Source organism: Tympanuchus pallidicinctus, unplaced genomic scaffold (assembly GCF_026119805.1).
Source record: "Tympanuchus pallidicinctus isolate F22 unplaced genomic scaffold, pur_lepc_1.0 scaffold25, whole genome shotgun sequence".
In the NCBI taxonomy this organism is placed as follows: domain Eukaryota; kingdom Metazoa; phylum Chordata; class Aves; order Galliformes; family Phasianidae; genus Tympanuchus; species Tympanuchus pallidicinctus.
In genome coordinates this window covers 9151236-9167549 of record NW_026294742.1, presented here as the reverse complement: position 1 = coordinate 9167549, position 16314 = coordinate 9151236, and the positions used below count along the sequence as shown (strand labels likewise).

The following is a 16314-nucleotide window of genomic DNA, read 5'->3' as shown; positions in this document are numbered from 1 at the left end:
ACAGCAGCGAGCAGAGCACCGGGAGCTGCCGCCGCGCGCAGCTGTAATTAGCTGTAATGGTCTGGGCTGCAATTCAGGCCCCCGAGCTCAGCAGAAGTCATCTCGAGACAAGACAATTACCAGGAGGATGTTTTGTCTGACTGCTGAGACAGATGGGAATCTGAAAAATTCATGGCCAGGGCCTGAAATTGTTGCTCTCCCTGAGTAACAGCGGCTCGAAATACCCACACCAGCCAGCCCACCCCCAAGGAGCACAGGGCTGCAGCACGGCGCGGGCAGAGCCGGCTGCTCCCAGAGCAGAGGAGGAGCTGCATCGCTACTGCAGAACCCCACAGGACCAGTGACAACCCCATCCCCACTGCAGCAGCCCCTGGCAGTGCCTGGAGCATCCTCAGTGCGTGCCGCTCCTGCAGGCCACCCGACACCTCAGAAAATCACATGAATTAGCAAAAGAGGCTTTCTCAGTGATGCGCACATCTAAAAATTAAGAGCTGCAGTTGTTGGGTGTGTTTTTTAGATCAGCAGCTTTGCTCCTTCCCAGAGGCTTCAACCAGCCTGGCTTTTTCCTTCGTCCTAACTGTTCCCTTACTCTGTTTCACAGCCTCACACCATTTAAGCCCATCTGGGGCCCAGATGTGCTCGCTTTGTCCTTCCCCACACTTGGGGTCGGGGGGCACCGCTGCCACTGCTTGGATGGGCAGGGATGGGAAGGGGGAAAGGATGGAATGAGAATGGGGAAGGGAGAAGCAGTGTCAAGAGAAGCAGAGCCACTGCCCTCGGGTCTGGCAGGGAAGGCAGCACCACCACAGCCCTGGAAAGTACTTAAAAAAATAGCCTGACTTTTCCTTGTCTTTCTTTTTTTTCTGAAAAGTCCAGGAAGTTTAATTACTGTGAATGAACTTTAAAGAGGTCTGAAATTTCAGCTTCCCCTATTTCTCAGTGACACAGGGAAGCAAACAGAGAGGCCAAGGCCCAGGGCTGTCTGTGGATGTCGGTGTGTTTGCAACGTCTTTTTCCATCACCGGTTTCAAATGTCCTTCACTCCTCTCCTTACAGCTCTTCTAAAAATATCAAATAATATAGATCTTCCCCTCATTATATTTTAAGATTCTCTATTTATACATTAATTCTTTCAAAAATAAAAAGTGACACGTACATACAGCAATCCAGTCACTCAGAGGCTTTAAAATTATTACAAAAGGACAAAAAGACCCCACATCCCACCACGCTCGCAGGTCTCTGCCCACGGGCTGGCTTTTCCTTCACCATTCTCTATCACAAAGTAGAACCATCTCCAGCTCCCCGCAGGTCCAGCTCTGCAGGGCCCCCCTCCCACCCTCCTCCTGGAAATGGACCCAAGGGTGAGAGGTGCGCCAGGGACCCGCGTCCTTCCCGAGGTGGGCACAGAGCTGCAGTTTGCTGTCCGGAGGCTGCAGGCCAGTTCCCCCAGCCAGGAGCATCCCACGGGCACACGTCCTTTACCTCACACAGGCAGCGCCGTGCAGGTTGGCACAGCAGATGAGGGACAGCAGCGGTGGGAGCAGCACAGGAGGGGGCTGTGCCCTGCAGCGGGGAGCGGAGACACGGAGCAGCCAAAGGGAGCGCGATTTGTCGGAGCTGCGTCTCGCCCTGCAGGAAGGAAACGCCGGCTGCAGCATTGCAGATGTTTACCTTGTGTAAACTTAGACCTAAAAACAAAAGAAAACAGTCAAAGGGGTTGGTCCGGGATGGCCGCCCGCCCTCGCCAGCCAGGCAGGGTGCAGGGGGGCTCGGTGCCGCCGCACTGCTGCAGAGCGGGGGGCTGCGGGCCGGCTGAGGGCTTCTGGCTGCTGAGGCTTCTCCTGCGCTGGGCAGAGCGTAGGTCGGCTCCGGGCCTGCGGCCGATGATGCTCCTTGCAGCTCACAAGCGCTGCAGCAATGGGGACAGCGGTGCTGGTTCAGAGCAGTCTGCAGACGTTCCCCCAGAGCTGCAGGCCGCTGCTTCGCTGCCGTCCTCGTGGCGGTGGGGGCTCCGGGCTGGGGACGCAGCGCTGCGCACGGAGCAGCACCCACACTGTTGGCCATGGGGAGCCCTTCGCCCCCAGCGCACGCAGGGCCAAGCGGTGCATGGGTACCAGGTGATGCTCAGCAGTCCCGGCTCACGTGCCCAGCTATAGGAACTCCACGTAGTTCTCAGGGATGAGCCCAGTCTTCCCGTTGAGCGTCCCTTCCAGCCAGCCGGGCTCCTGTGATGGGTGCACTTGAGGAGAGAAGCAAGAGAAGCGCGTTACCGTGGGGCTCACCGCGTCCTCCAGCCCTGGGCCAAACCCTGCAGAAGCTCAGCTGAGCATGGCCCATTCCCATGGCCTGAGACACCCCAAAACTGCAGAGGTGATTCCATGTCCGCATCCAGCTCACTGCTCCACAGAGCACTCAGGTTCCTCCACCCCTGTCCTGCTACAGCCTCACTCAGTGCAGAACAGCAATTTTCTATTGATAGATCACAACTGACACAGACCAGGAAAGATGGAACTGCTGTAAGTCCAAACATCTCCGTGCTTTGGAAAGGCCCAGTCTGCATCAGTTCAGCAGAGCCCGTCACTGCTGGAGATGCTGTTGAGGGTGATTACAAATAAACACCTCTACCCTTCATTTGCTGACATTGGGTTTACAGAACCCCTTCACCATAAGACATTTCTAGGGTGCTCTTTCCAACCCACTTCCCCCAGCCAGCATGCAGCCCGGCTGCTCAGTGGCTGGGACACGCTGTAGACTTTTTCCTTTGAATAATCCACTGATTTTTGTCTGGCAAACACAATGCATTCAAATCCAACTTGCTCCCCTGCTAGCTGCTCAGATTCCCACGGGCCCTCAGAGGGGAGACTGCATTTATCTGTAGGATATCTGTGGTGCTGCTTAGGAAAAGCATTTCTTTAATTCACCTGTATTAATTTTCTTCCCCTCTCTGCTATGTTCTCATACAGCAGAACAGGGCTGTGCGCGTGGGAGCAGCTTCTCAGATGACAGTGCTTAGCACATAAAAGCCAACAGCCACTTGGAGAACAGTAAAAAGTTTTTTCTTTACACTGGGATTATATCTAAAACAGAACTGCCTAATTCCATTGGGCACAGCCTCCTTCCCCTGATGCAGGAAACAGAGTCTATGTTCATTAACACGGTCTCCAAAAAGCGCAACTGATCATGGGCCACCTCTTCCAGCACTTGGTGTGCAGAGGGAAAAGGCCCTCATCACTTCTCCATCTCCTGCACCAAACAGTACGGCAGCTGCAGGGGGAATTGCTGTGCCAGTACTTGGAAGCTCACCTCTCCCATCCCCAGAGCAATCAAAGAACTTTGCTGAGTGGTGATGTCCGCCAACCGCCCACTGCCTTTTGTCTTGGATCTCAGTGATGGGTCCGTGGGAGGGATGCAGCGGGGCCACAAAGCCTGCATACTGCAGTGACAGCCCCAGCTCTGCTCGTGCCCACTGATCTGCTGGCGAGAGCAGCAGGATCCTTTCCACCTGCCCCCACCTCACGTCTCCCTGAGGGTGAGCTCAGTCATGGCCTTGGAAAAGTCCTTTCCATGCCACAACAGGACTGGATGATGGGCTCTTCTCAGCACGGATATAAAGCATACGGCAGGATACATCTGGATTGAATGGCAGGTTCAAGCACTGCTGCTTTTTTCTTTCATGGGATTTCTAGTGATGGAAATGGGATAGTCATTAGGCGTAGGACTGAAAGGAAACCCATGAATTCAGAATCCAGCTCTTCCCCGGGTCACAGGAGGAAAACCAGTAATTTGCAAAATACAGTGCTAAAACAAACAATGGCCAACTGGCGTTCACTGCAGCTGTGTTCATGTTCCCACTGACACCGGCCCTGCAGTTTCTCCCATGTACATGAAACGAGAGATGCTGTCAGGGAACAGGAGCCCCTGGCTGCCAAGCCGGGCCGTGCCAACCTGCTCAAAGGGGTCACGCTGTGGAATGGGCAGCGAGCTCCAGCCCCCAGGACCCAGCCCAGCCGTGCCAGCATTCACTCACCATTGTCAAACACAGTGCCTGCTGTGAAGGAGAGCTCCGAGTCGTGTTCTGCTTTGCAGGCGTACAAAGCTCGGGCTTTCCGCAGAGGTGAGCTGCAAGGAGAAAGCGTTGATTGGCATAAAAATTAGCACCTGGGGAAGGGTGTCTTCAAACCTGAAAAACAGCTCAGTAAAGCCACGAGGGATTTGCTGCACTTCTTTAAAGGCTGTACCTGAGGACAAAAAAGATTTAGCAACCATTAGGTTTTACTGGGAAGAGTCAGTGTGCCCACACTGTGCCCAGCAGTGAGTTGGAGCTGAAAGGGATGGAAACAGAGGTGAATTTCAGGGAGCAGATGGAGGAGCCCAGTAGCACACTGCACTACCTGGAGCTGCCCACCCCCCGTCCCAGTGCCCCCAGTGGCAGCAGACACAGCACAACCCCGCAGCCATGGCACAGTGCTGTGAGTGCCCCAGGACGGCCAGCACCACCCCAGGGCATCAGCATTCTCTCTGGGGGCTTGAGGGGCTTTTCCCAAAGACCTGAAGTGATTCTGAATACATGTGCTCACCTCATGGCAAAAGCGGTTGCACACTCATAGAAACCACAAACCAGGAAAGCTGTGAACGGTTTTGGTTTTGCTGTCAGCACAGCCACGGGGCTGAGATTTTTCCTATCTGAATTCCAGCTGTATGACAAGCAGCAGCAAACTGCTTTACAAGCAAAGAACTTTTGATGATGCTGAGCCCCCCGCTCAGCAGAGGGTCCCTGACCACCTGGAGGCCTCTCATCTCACACAGTCAGGCAGAGGACATTTCTGGCTTACAACCTTGAGTTATTCACACTTCTCTTCCCAAAACTCCCCTCGGATTTGTATCCCCAGTGCAGCCCCCATGCGGTGCAGATACCTGGAGGCTGCTGACAGTCACTGTGTGATTACTGCCTCCAAGCATGGCACAACGCCAGCCAAGCACTCACAGGAGCTTCACCCAAGTGCCCTGTGCAGATTCGAGGACAATGAGCCCTGAGGAGGGCTGCTCAGATGTTATTACACCGCTGTCAGCCTTTGCACATGTGTACTGGGACACAAATAACGCTACCAACAGGCAGCATGCACTGCTGTAGGAGGGGGAACGCTCAGGCTGTGCCTGCAATGAGTAGACAGGTCTGACATGTCCCCACCACACCGTGCTGGGCCTGACCAACTTGCTCCAGTGATGCCCACACACCTGAGACATGGGCTAATGGCAGGCCAACATCTGTGCTGCACCATGCCCTTCACCCTCCCTACAGTGCAGCTCAGAAATGGAAAACGGCCAGAAAATGCAGTATTACTCCTGGTAGCAGCTGGGGTAGCACTACGTTGCTTACCTGTTGTAGAGGCGAGTGCAGCAAGCTCCAGGGAAAGGAAATGGCTGAAAACACAAAGAACTCAGCACCAGTGGGACCTGCCTGCCCCGGCCTGAGCCCCAGGGCTGCACATGGGGGCCCAGAGGTGCACAGGGGGTGCCCATGGCTCTGCTGGGACAGGAGACGCCTGAAAGCTCCTCTCTTGCTGAATGCAGATAGCTGCACTGGGGGTTTTGAGCAGGATGCAAAGGGGGAAGGGAAGTGAAGTGGGGCAAACCAAGTAAATTAAACAGAAAATAGGGAGAGCAACAGAAAGCCAAGCAAATTGTGCAACAGACCTGATGGGGGATGAGTCGCTGGACGTAGAGGAGGTGGGCATAGGACTTGATGGCGCAGAGAACATGGGCCAGGACGGTGAGAGGGGTGACGTTGGGCTTGGATTCTGAGGGCTGCAAGACATAACCAGATACCTTATCAACGTGCAACCACAGAAACAAACAGCAACCGAGAGACAGGCAGACGACATCCGACGATAGCTGGTGCCTTGGGAATAGACTGAGCATGAGACACAGCCACGAAATGAAGTGCCAAGACCTTGGGAAACATTTCAAGGCCAGATCTGCATTCTTCCAGACAACAAGAGCTGGATTTTCCAGTTAACCCCTGCTCCATCGCCCTGCTCCCGGCACCCATGGGCAGAGCTGTCAGGCTGCACGCTGCTGCTCCAGCACCTTACCTGCCGTGCCGTGGCTCACCCACAGAGCCGGCTGCATGGCTGCACAGGGATGGTTTCTAGGAGCATCTCCTCCTGCTGCCACGAGGCTGTTCCCTGGGCCATGCTGTGCAGCGCCTGAGTGTCGTTGCCTGTCTGCACATCCCAGTGGGTCCTGGCTGTGGAAGCCCAGGGGCTGACGCTGCACCAAAGGCTGCACAACCCCAACCCACCCCAGGCTGTGTGGGTCTCAGCCCCACGGGTGCCCTCACCAGCACCAGAACTGAGATGAGCAATGCTGAGGTGCAGGGAACCTCTTTTCTGCCACCAGGAACAGGAGTGAAGCAGCAGCAGGGCTCGTGCCCTGCCCACGCTCCAGCACGCCTGCAGCGCTCATTAAATCACAGTGCTGTAACGGTTTAATTGATTTTTTTCATATTTTACAGTGAGAAACACTCTTCCCCTCACCCACACTGCTCTTGACTATCAGCTCATTTCCTCGCTTTTCCTGTAAGTGACTGCTGTCATCTCAAGTCAAACTGAGTCACTGAACTAGGAAACGCATTCAGAAGTGAGAAGTGTTTCCTGCAAAACTGTCACACTGAGGTCGTTCTCCAGCTCTCTGAAAAGCCATTAGTGCAGCCAAACACCATTTTGCATCTGTTTCGTCTTCTGCCATCTCCAGGATTATCAACTCATCTGTATTCTCTAATTCAGCCTGTATGCTCTGTCCCTGGTGAAACACCAGAAAATCCTCTCGGCACTGAAAAGTCCCCATAAAAAACCCCCAAGGTTCTGTAAAAGCACTGTGATTTCTGCTTCCTCTCTCTGCGAGGATGGCCCCTCTGTGCCACAGAGATGTACCAAGTAGCCCACGCCCTCAGGTGTTCCCCAGCCTCTACCAGCAGATGAACTCTGTAAAAATGAGCGATGGGTTCACCTATAACTGAGAGATGTGCCACTGAGAGATCACAGATCACAGCAGCATCAGTGCTCCAGCCCCCGGCTGCTGTTTCTGGAGGCCGGCACTGCACGTTTCATTACCTTAACACAGAAGGGCGTAGAACAAATGCTCTGTGCTGTATTTCCAGCCTCAGCCTCTAAGATTTAAGAAAAACAACCCACCATCCCCAAAACCCAGGAGGGTCTCTGGGAAATATTTGTGACTCATCTTGAATGGATGATCCTCGTGGGTCCCTTCCAGCTCCGGATATTCTACAATCCTATGAATTTTGCATGTGATTGCAATTCTCTTCCCTTCAGTTCAGCTCAGGACTGAAGCAGCACACCCGGCACGGCTCAGCCCACACTTTGTGCCACCCCACCAGCACCACAACCCCGGGTGCCCCCCGAGGTCAGACCCCACCAGAGGCTGCAGCCACCCCCACCGTGCCCCAGCACTCACAACAGAGAGGATAACACCGTGGATTTGGGCCAATTTCGAGGAAGAAAATGCCCATGCCATAAATATTCCCACTACAGCTGGCGTCCAGAGGACACAAAAGAAGGTTAAATTTTTAGCCTGAATTAACCTGAAGTTCATATCTGCTTAAGGCCGAGCTCCTGGCACCTCTCCTCCCCACAGAAGCTGTGTTGCTGAGTCCACCAGACACCATGATTTCCCCACATGGTTATGGGCAATGCCTTTATTTCTGCAGAGCTTTACATGAGCATAGGGCTGAAATACAGCAGTGCAGCACAACCTTCACCAAGCGCTGTAAAACTGCAGACTATTAAGAGAAATCCTCCAGATGTTCACCTCCTAGTTACCAATATTCAGAAGCAAATCCTTCTGCACTTTTCTACTAAAATTGCAAGAGGAGTATTTACCTGCGTTGGCTGGTCCTTAACAAACCTGAGAGACATTTGTACTTACCATAGCACAAATCTATTTCCAGCTTCAAACAGGAGGAGGTGCTACATGGAGCACCCAGCGATCCCCAGTCGCAGAGGTTAACCCTTAAGGCCCCACTTCTCCCTGCTGCCTTTTCCTCCCACCAGGTGAGGTTGGCTGGAAGAGTGTGACGGTGTTCTACCTTCCCTTAGCACAACAACTTAGATAGCACATAGGGCACGTACATTTGTTTTGTTTTATCTGTGCACAAGCATGCTTCTGCCCTCTAATGGAGAGAGCACGTTAAATTCATTTGAAGACATGGAGAATGTGCTCCTGTGGGTGTTGGCACCTAGAACCCCTCGTGCACTGTTGGTGCTGCACAAGGAGCTGCAGTTTGGAAACCAAAGCCTGCTGCACATCATACCTGCATGCAGTGCCTGCTGGCTGCACATGGCTGAGTTACAACACATCTGGAGCACAGCTGGCAGCTGCCAGGGTGGGTTTTGCCTGGGGCTGCAGCTGCGCCTCATCTCCCCACGGCTCCCATTTGTGCAGGCTCCTCCGTCCTGGTAATCCCACTGAGCTCTTCCCAGAGGTGCCAGCTATCAGCTCCACACGGGGCTTTCCCTTCACCTCCAACCCCTGCTGCAGTGAGATTCCGCCCCACTGAACACCTGCAGGCGACTCAGTGGCCAAAACACAGCCAAGCTGTGCCATGACAGCAAACCCAGGGCAGAGTGCCTGCCCCACAGCACAGCCAGCAGTGACCCTGCCAGGACACCCAGCTACGAGGCAATGGGACAAGAAAGTCCCCTTCTTGAGATGGGATCACTGTAAAAGAGTGCAGTGCTTGCAACCTGTAGGTCAGCTTCATCACTGCCACCCAACAGCTCAGCCTGCTGCACTGACTGTGGGGCACAGGAAAACTGCCTCTGTGATGCTGCCACAGAAAAGTCTTACAGCAAGAGCCTGGCTCTCCAGCCAGCCACCAGCTACGAAGCTATCCAAAATTTGGACTGGGGTTTTGGTATCTTTGGATTCCTCATGGCAAAGAAAACACTCTCCATGCCCACCAAGCAAGAGAGATACATCATTAGTAACAGCACGCAGGTCTGTGAGGATGAAGACCATCCTGCTTCAATCAGGTTACTCCCAGAAGAGATGAACGTGGTGCTGTGAGTGGTTCCCTCCAGAAGAACAGAAGGTTTTGCAGGGCCCTCTGGGGCTGCCCTGCTGAGCAGACGATCTCTGAAGGCTCAGCTCCTTCCAGGGAAACCCCAGCGTTCAGTTCCACAGCTCCTGCTCAATGTCACCCCACTGAACCACGCCACAGCATGGGCTACGTCTGATCCCACCGGAGAAGTGAGCGCACTGATGAGAGCAATGAGGCCTCTGTATTTTGGAACATGTCTTTTTTTTGTGTTTTGGTTTTTTGTTTTTTTTTTGTAAGATCCCATTTCCTTTCTCTTTCTCATGGGAATAGCAGCGGTGGTGACGGGCTTTTTGGAATTGCTGGCTGCTGCCTGTTGTCTGCAGAAAGCAAATGTCATCTGTTTTTTCCCTTCTTCTTACTCTTGAGGGCTTTGCAAGGGGCTCTTCCTGTTGGGTGCAGAGTGGGAAACAAAACAGAAAAAAAAAAAAAAAAAAAAAAAGCTAAGAACCAAAAATACCAGCAGCAGGAAACAAAGATGGGGTAAAACTCAGCTTCTTCCAAGCAGCTTTTCCCAAAGAGCAGCAGCAGAGGGAACTCCGTCAGTCAGCAGCCCAGAACACAGCAGGGCTTCGCCTTTCCTCCCAGATTGCCCATGGCCCTGGGCAGCACACAGGATGGGATGGGGGACACAACCATCCAACCCTGCATCCTGGGAGCTGTGCTCCAAGCAGCCCTGCTGCCATTCCCGTCCTTCCAGGCACTGCTTTACCTTCCTGCAGCTGGATCTAAAAGCCCTCCTCACTCCTCCCCTCTCACAACACTTTTTCTCTGCTGTCTGCCTGCCCAGGCCACCCCTGGCATCTCCTGGCACAGCTGAGGCCCTTGCAGTGTGTGGGGCTGAGCAGTTCAGCACAGCAGGGCTCCACACAGCCTTTGTCACTTTGTTCTTTTGGCTGAGAGGACACCAGTTCCACTTAAAAACACTTACAATTTGTTTATTTTTGTGGAACTCGGGGCTATTTCTGGCACAGAACATCCAGCATCCATGAATGGGCACCATCTACTGATGAGCTGAAGCCCTTTGATGAAATCACCTCAATAAACACCCTGTTTCCATCCTGGCATTATCAATACTGACTGCTCTAAAACAAACCAAGAACCACCCACCCCTTTCCCTTCCCTTTTACTTCTCTAAAACAAAGCTGCTGAACATAAGGCTCTTCTCAAAGCCAAACAGACAGAAATATATAGCACTGCTCAACGCCAGGGCTCTTAAACTTGCTAACAGCAGGCCAGGGTTGTAGCCTGCTGATGGATATGGCTCTGCTACACGAAATGGGAGCCAGCCTTGGGCAGAGAAGCTGATGAAGTTCATGCAATGCTGCACAACTCAGCAACGCCCGGAGTGCAGGGTGGATGGGCACGAGCAAGCAGTCCCTGGGCTCCAGCTGCTCTGGTGTTAGTGATGGCACCAAGCACGATCCTATACATTACCAAGATCCCACAGGCTTCCAGCTTGGCAGCATTCTTCCTCCATTTGGTACTTTAAATACAAGAAAAATTATGCAAAATCTCTCCTGTATTATTCTCTCAGGAGTTATCTTGCTGCATAAATCACTCAGGTGGAAAATAATGTCATGCTCAGGGAAATAAGCAGCATTGCTTAACCAAGCAGGTCCAAAATGCTCAGCTTCTTCACACACCTCCAGCTATCAGCTCCTCTTCCCAGGTGAGCACAGCTGATGTGAGCTCCAGGGCAGCAACATGGAGGCGACCCTCTTTGCAGCCATCCAGATACCCAGCACATGGCTTTGTCCTCTCACTTTGCTGCTTGGCTTATTTCCCATACAGAGAACTCTAGATGCGCTTCAGTCATTTCACAAACTAGTCAGAAGCTTTTCCAGTTGAGTAAGAGGAGAGTGTGGGGAGAGTCCTGCCTCAGGGAGGAGAGCTGGTGGTTTCTGTCGTCTCACTTCATGCACGTTGCCATTTCCAACTACAGCCCGGTTATGCTGGATGCTTCGAAGCGAGGCAATGATGGTTTGGTGCAGCCTTCTGGCACAAAGCTTAGAAACTGGTGTTAATGATGAAGAAACACTGAGTGATTAAAGCAAAGAGCCAGAGATGGGAGTGCTGGCAGCGTGAGGAGAGGAATCCCACGGGAAGGAGCCGTCCTCACCTGGGATGAGAGGCACAGAGCCTCCCGGCACAGAACACCCCGATAGCACAGCTCCTCCACAACCCATCTCAGCACACCGCCAGGAAGTTACAGACCTGCTGCAGGGAGCAGGGGCAGCAGGGCCCCCGGGACCAGCCTGCCCAGCCCCACTGCTCGCCCCCAGGCTGTGCACCTGTATGTGTGTGCACACAGCACGTTCTGCTCCACTAACAGCCGCCCCATGCTGAGATACGCATCCTCCCCGCTCACATGGCTCTCAGCAGGCTGACAACCAACTCGGCAGACCCGATGTTGAATCGAGTGCATTCCACCCTTATTCAAGCTCTAAATTATTAATAGAAGAGTTGTAATGTGCCAGTAGGCAGTCGAGCAGCAGCCTGGGAGGGAGTGTTGGTAAATCAGGAGCCAGCATCGCAGTCACATCTTTTCCACCGCGCCACTGCTTCTAATTCATGAAGCAATTCCGCCAGCCTGGCTGCATTAGTCACCAACAAATGGGATTCACAATTAAGGAGAACTTGACAGCCCTCCAGAAATCTCTCCTTTTTCTCTGGCATTGAATCCACCACCACCACCCTACGCTCCCCAGAAAGAAAAACCCTCCCGTCTGCCCCCCAGCAACCACAAGGGACTCCTGCAGAATGGACACTGGAGCTACAAGATGCAGTTCTTGGGTCACACACAGCCTGTGTCCAGGGGGCCTCAAGCTCTGCGCTGTGCTGAGCAGTAGAGGTGCTGGGCAGGAACTGCAGCCCCTCAGGGCCCAGGAGGAGCCCCAAGGAAGCAGTGCCATCCCGCAGGCAGCACAGCACCACTGCAGCACCAACGCCGTGAGCTGCCACTGCCAGCACCCTGGAGGCAGAAAGGCAGCACGGCCCCTTCCACTTTTTCAATAATTTCTAGAAATATTCAGAAAAGCTATTTTCCACATTAAAAAAAAAACAACACTGCCTGCTAGTCATCATCCTTGCATAATCTGATAGAAGGCCACTTGTAGATTCAAATCCTATCACAAAACAAACCACATTTGTTTCAGCGTTCACCAGCTGGAACGCTGGGTTTCATTGCCATGCACACTCTGCTCATGCAGCACAGAGCACCAACACCTGCACACTAAGGCAGGCAGGCTGGGAAAAGCAGCAGGGATTATTTTGGCCTGTGGAAGTGATGGAGTGCAATGGATGAGCACAACACTATTCCTCATTTTCTGGATCTGCCTGACTTCTGTTCCTCAGTGCCTCATGTTTTGCAAGTATTATGCACACACGTTATACAGGGCGGATCAGAACACTGCACCCCAAAACTACACCTGTGAAATGATCCAACGTGATCATTTTTATATTAAAAAAAAGAGGGTTTTATCTGTTCTTCCCTTTTTTGCTCAAAAAAACCAAGCTTTGCATTAACGCTTTTGCCTGTACAGCTCTAACCAGTCAGCTCTGCTCTCCAGCTGCAGCACAGCTGGGTGCTACGCACGCTGCTGCCTGCCCACCGACAGCCTGGCTTCCTCACTGCTGCCCAGGCACAGATGCAGCCTCTTCTACATTCCCATTAAACAAACACAGGCAATGTTAATGTGAACAATTCACAGAATCATAGAAGGGCTCAGGCTGCAAGAGACCTTAAGAGACCACCCAGCACACCCCTGCTGCAGGCTGGGTGCCCCCAGCTCAGGCTGCCCCAGGCCCCCTCCAGCCTGGCCCAGGGCACCCCCAGGGATGAGGAATGCACTCATCCCCAGTGTTGGGGCATTCACTTCTTGGCTGGCTATGTCTGCACTTCCACCTGTAATGTCCCCTGCGCTCTCTGAGGTCTCACTGTGGGTTGTTCCCACAAGAATGGAGTCCTTAGGAAACTCAGAGGTCCCTGAGCCACCCTCAGTGGGACCACAACAGGCTGATCTCCCAGGGCACCTTCCTCTCCACTGCCACCTCCTTCAGTGTTTTTCCAAGTGCAGCACAGACAGCAGCAAAGCTGCAGTGGTACCACTCCCCCCTGGGGGTTCCCCCCTGTGCCCCCCAGCCCTCAGCCATGAAGGGCAGCACCCACAGCTCTGTGACCCAGGGCAGGCCAGGCAGGCAGCGATGCAGTGCACAGCCCAGTAATTGGCCACGGTTCTTATGCTGCTGATAATTTCCCAGCTTAGCACAGCCCTGTCAACAGTGTCTGCACACCGGCTTTGTGCACAGCCAGAATGCAGCTGGACGGAAAGCAGGTGAGAGCGAATTAATCGCGGGCAGGATCCCTTACCCAGGCAGAAAGGGCTGCAGTGATCAGGTTACCTTCACTTCATGGCAAAGTGGTGGCCTCACAGCTCCAGCTCATTTATGAAGTTAATTAGGCACCTGGATCTTCTTTCAGAGGAGAAAGGTCTTTATGAGCGGTGGCCCCACGCTCCCTCAGCCCCTCCAAGAAAATTGCTGCTTTCTGCAGGGAAACCAGAGCCTGGCAGCACTCCTGCAGACAGCACCCAGCACCCACAGCACCCAGTGCCCTGCAGGAGCATCCCACGCTCATAAAAGGTTCTGCCAAGCAAAGTCTGGGCTGCATCCTTGGCTCTGAATTAAATCTGCCCATAGAAAGAGGAACCTAAGAATGCATTCAGCTGGGTCTGTAAAATATTTTGTTTCTAGTGACATTTATAGGTGGCAGAGAGCTAATTTACTATCGGTTTGCTTTCAGCAGTCTCAATAAAAGAGTTGGCTGGGAGCACTTTCAGGAGACTCAGCCCAGAGCTCACAGGCAGCAGAGCAGGGCTGGGGAGGAGAGCAGTGCTGCTGGAGGTGCTCAGTGCTGCACCATTCCTGTGCTGCTCCTCCAGCCGCCCGGGGAATGCCTTGCTGTAGCATCTTTGATTCCTGCATCCATTTCCCCACAACGGCCTCCATGCATTTTCAAATACCGCTTTATCTGAAAGTGAAATTTCCATTAGCCAATATTTGTCTGAGGCAGTTTCTTTGAAGAAAATACAGCCATGCAGCTATCTCCACACTAATTATATGAATTAAGAAAGCAATGAAAGTGCAGTGAATGCATTTTCTTCTCCGGGCTTTCAGGAAAGCTGTCTTTTAAGCAGCTTGTGATGCTGAAGTCTGAGGTGCTTTTTTAGATCTCTTGGAGGGGGCCGCACCATTCTAATCTCATTCAGTTTGTGAGAAGCACCCTCAGATGTTCCCAGAGCAAATCACATAAACAGAGCAGCACAGTTCAAAAGCAGAATCTTCTAAGAAGTCTCCTGGGAAGCAGCACTGCGGGGAGCTGCAGGGAGCTGGAGAGGGCTGGAGCCTGCACACACTGTCCCACTGTCCCACAGTCCCACTGTCCCGCTGTCCCACTGTCCTGCTGTCCCACTGTCCTGCTGTGACCGCCTGCGGGGCACTACCATCCCAGGAGGACGCTGAGGTTATGGCTCAGCTGCAGGCTGAAAGCAGCCACACACTCTATTCCTGCTGAGGAGAGGTTTCTGCACGCATTAGTAAAAGGGACACTGCTGAATTGTCTCTCTTTTAATGGATGAGCACATAGAAAATACGTTGATGAATGGCTGCTGGTTCACATGGGGCTAGCTACAAAACTGGAGACTTTATGAGAATATTTGGCCTAATTTTCAAGTTCAGCCTGTGGAAAGTTTCTAGACCAGGAGCCAACAGAAAAGTCAAAGAGCTGAAGGTCTGAGAAGTGGTTATGCCAAACTCCTGGGCAAATGGAAAACACACAGGGCAGAAGAGCAGAGCAACCCCCACCCTGGGCTGCCCCCCAGAGCACAGAGCCAGCAACTCAAATGCACCTCAATGGAAGTTTGTCATTTCCCTCTGCTCTTCCCAAACAAGATCGCTGCTCTTGTGGCCTACAGGCTCCTTTTTCATGTGTCTTAACACACTTTCTGAAAGCATATAAATGCTTCTAAAATAAATCCAGGATTATTTAAGTGCAACACACAACAAAAACCCTATGAAAACTATACATACCAATAAATACAGACGGCTGTCTACGTGTGTGTGAACGCAGATTCAAAACGCACCACCCTCAGCAGCTATGCCTGCAGCACATCTCTGCAGTCTCCTGAGCGTGCTGCTCGTGCCTTTGAAGGAACAGCTGTAAGGATGCCTGCCAGAGCCCCAGGTCCCCAAAGCCTACGGAGCTGTCTGACTGCAGGCAGAACGTGGGACTCCCAAGTTAAAGCTGCTTCGCTAAAACAAACACAGACACCCAAAAAAGTAAATAAGTCATAAGATACTTGGAATATGATGTCATCTGGAATAAGCCAAGCGACAGACTGGGAATTTCAGGGCCTGTTTTCAAGTGTGAAAACCAGAAGATGTGCAGTTTCTGCTTTGAGCAATAAACGATCCCCCCTCCTGAGCACCGACCCACAGCTGTGCTGTGCCTCACCTGCACTGGGGTCTGCAGAGCACTGGGTCTCTGCTCAGGCGGGCTCACAATTACAGCAACTGTGCAGGCTGTGGGGATGTCTGCATCTTCAGCAGAATGCTGCAAGAGGTTCTGCCAGGAGCGGGCAAGGACAGAAGGACAGCAGGGGCTCCCGATGCCTGCGCCCACCCTGCTGGGCACGGCCCTCAGCACCATCCTGCTCCTCAGTGCCCTGAGCAGAAGCACCAGCTGACACAGATGGCACGGCCCCTTGCTAAGCCAGCCAGACGCTGCCTGCTGAGAGCACCTCTTGCTTACCAACCATCACCATTCACTTCTTGAAGGCATGAAAAACGTGGCAGTGACTGATAAGCACCTCTCAGACACTGCATCCCAATGACCCCCATGACAGCCCCTCGGGATCAGGAGCTGCAGGAACACTTTCCTAGCTGGAAACCCAACGCATGGGATCAGCTGCCATTCAAGACTTTGCAGCCAGATCCGGGGTATAAAGACAAGATTTACTTGCAGGGATGGGGACCCCAGCTGCACACTGAGGGCAGCACTGCTGGCTGCTGCACCTCGGGTTCCTTCACACCCAACTAGACATGCATTATGCCCTACAGGGCACTGCTCTACAGAGGGCTGCTTGGGCAGCACTGCTGGCAGCCGCACTCCAGAAGCTCCTATGCTCACAACCTCTCAG

The 16314-nt window shown here is 53.0% G+C and overlaps 1 protein-coding gene across 3 annotated transcripts in view; it reads right to left on the bottom strand.

Annotated features, from left to right (window-relative positions):
• Nucleotides 1-1095: 1095 nt before the first annotated feature.
• The window catches only part of ARHGAP26 (Rho GTPase activating protein 26), a 99082-nt gene continuing 83863 nt past the window's right edge, over nt 1096-16314 (bottom strand). Inside the window, exons 21-23 of one of the 3 annotated variants that reach the window (XM_052689557.1) lie at nt 5695-5805; nt 4028-4119; nt 1096-2239 (exon numbers count right to left, since the gene is read on the bottom strand). In XM_052689557.1, coding sequence (XP_052545517.1) covers nt 2151-2239; nt 4028-4119; nt 5695-5805 — 292 coding nt within the window. In that variant the 3' untranslated portion in view covers nt 1096-2150. Of the gene's footprint in view, nt 2240-4027; nt 4120-5694; nt 5806-7686; nt 9505-16314 lie in introns of those variants that run through there. The other 2 variants (XM_052689558.1, XM_052689559.1) reach the window with 2 other exon arrangements.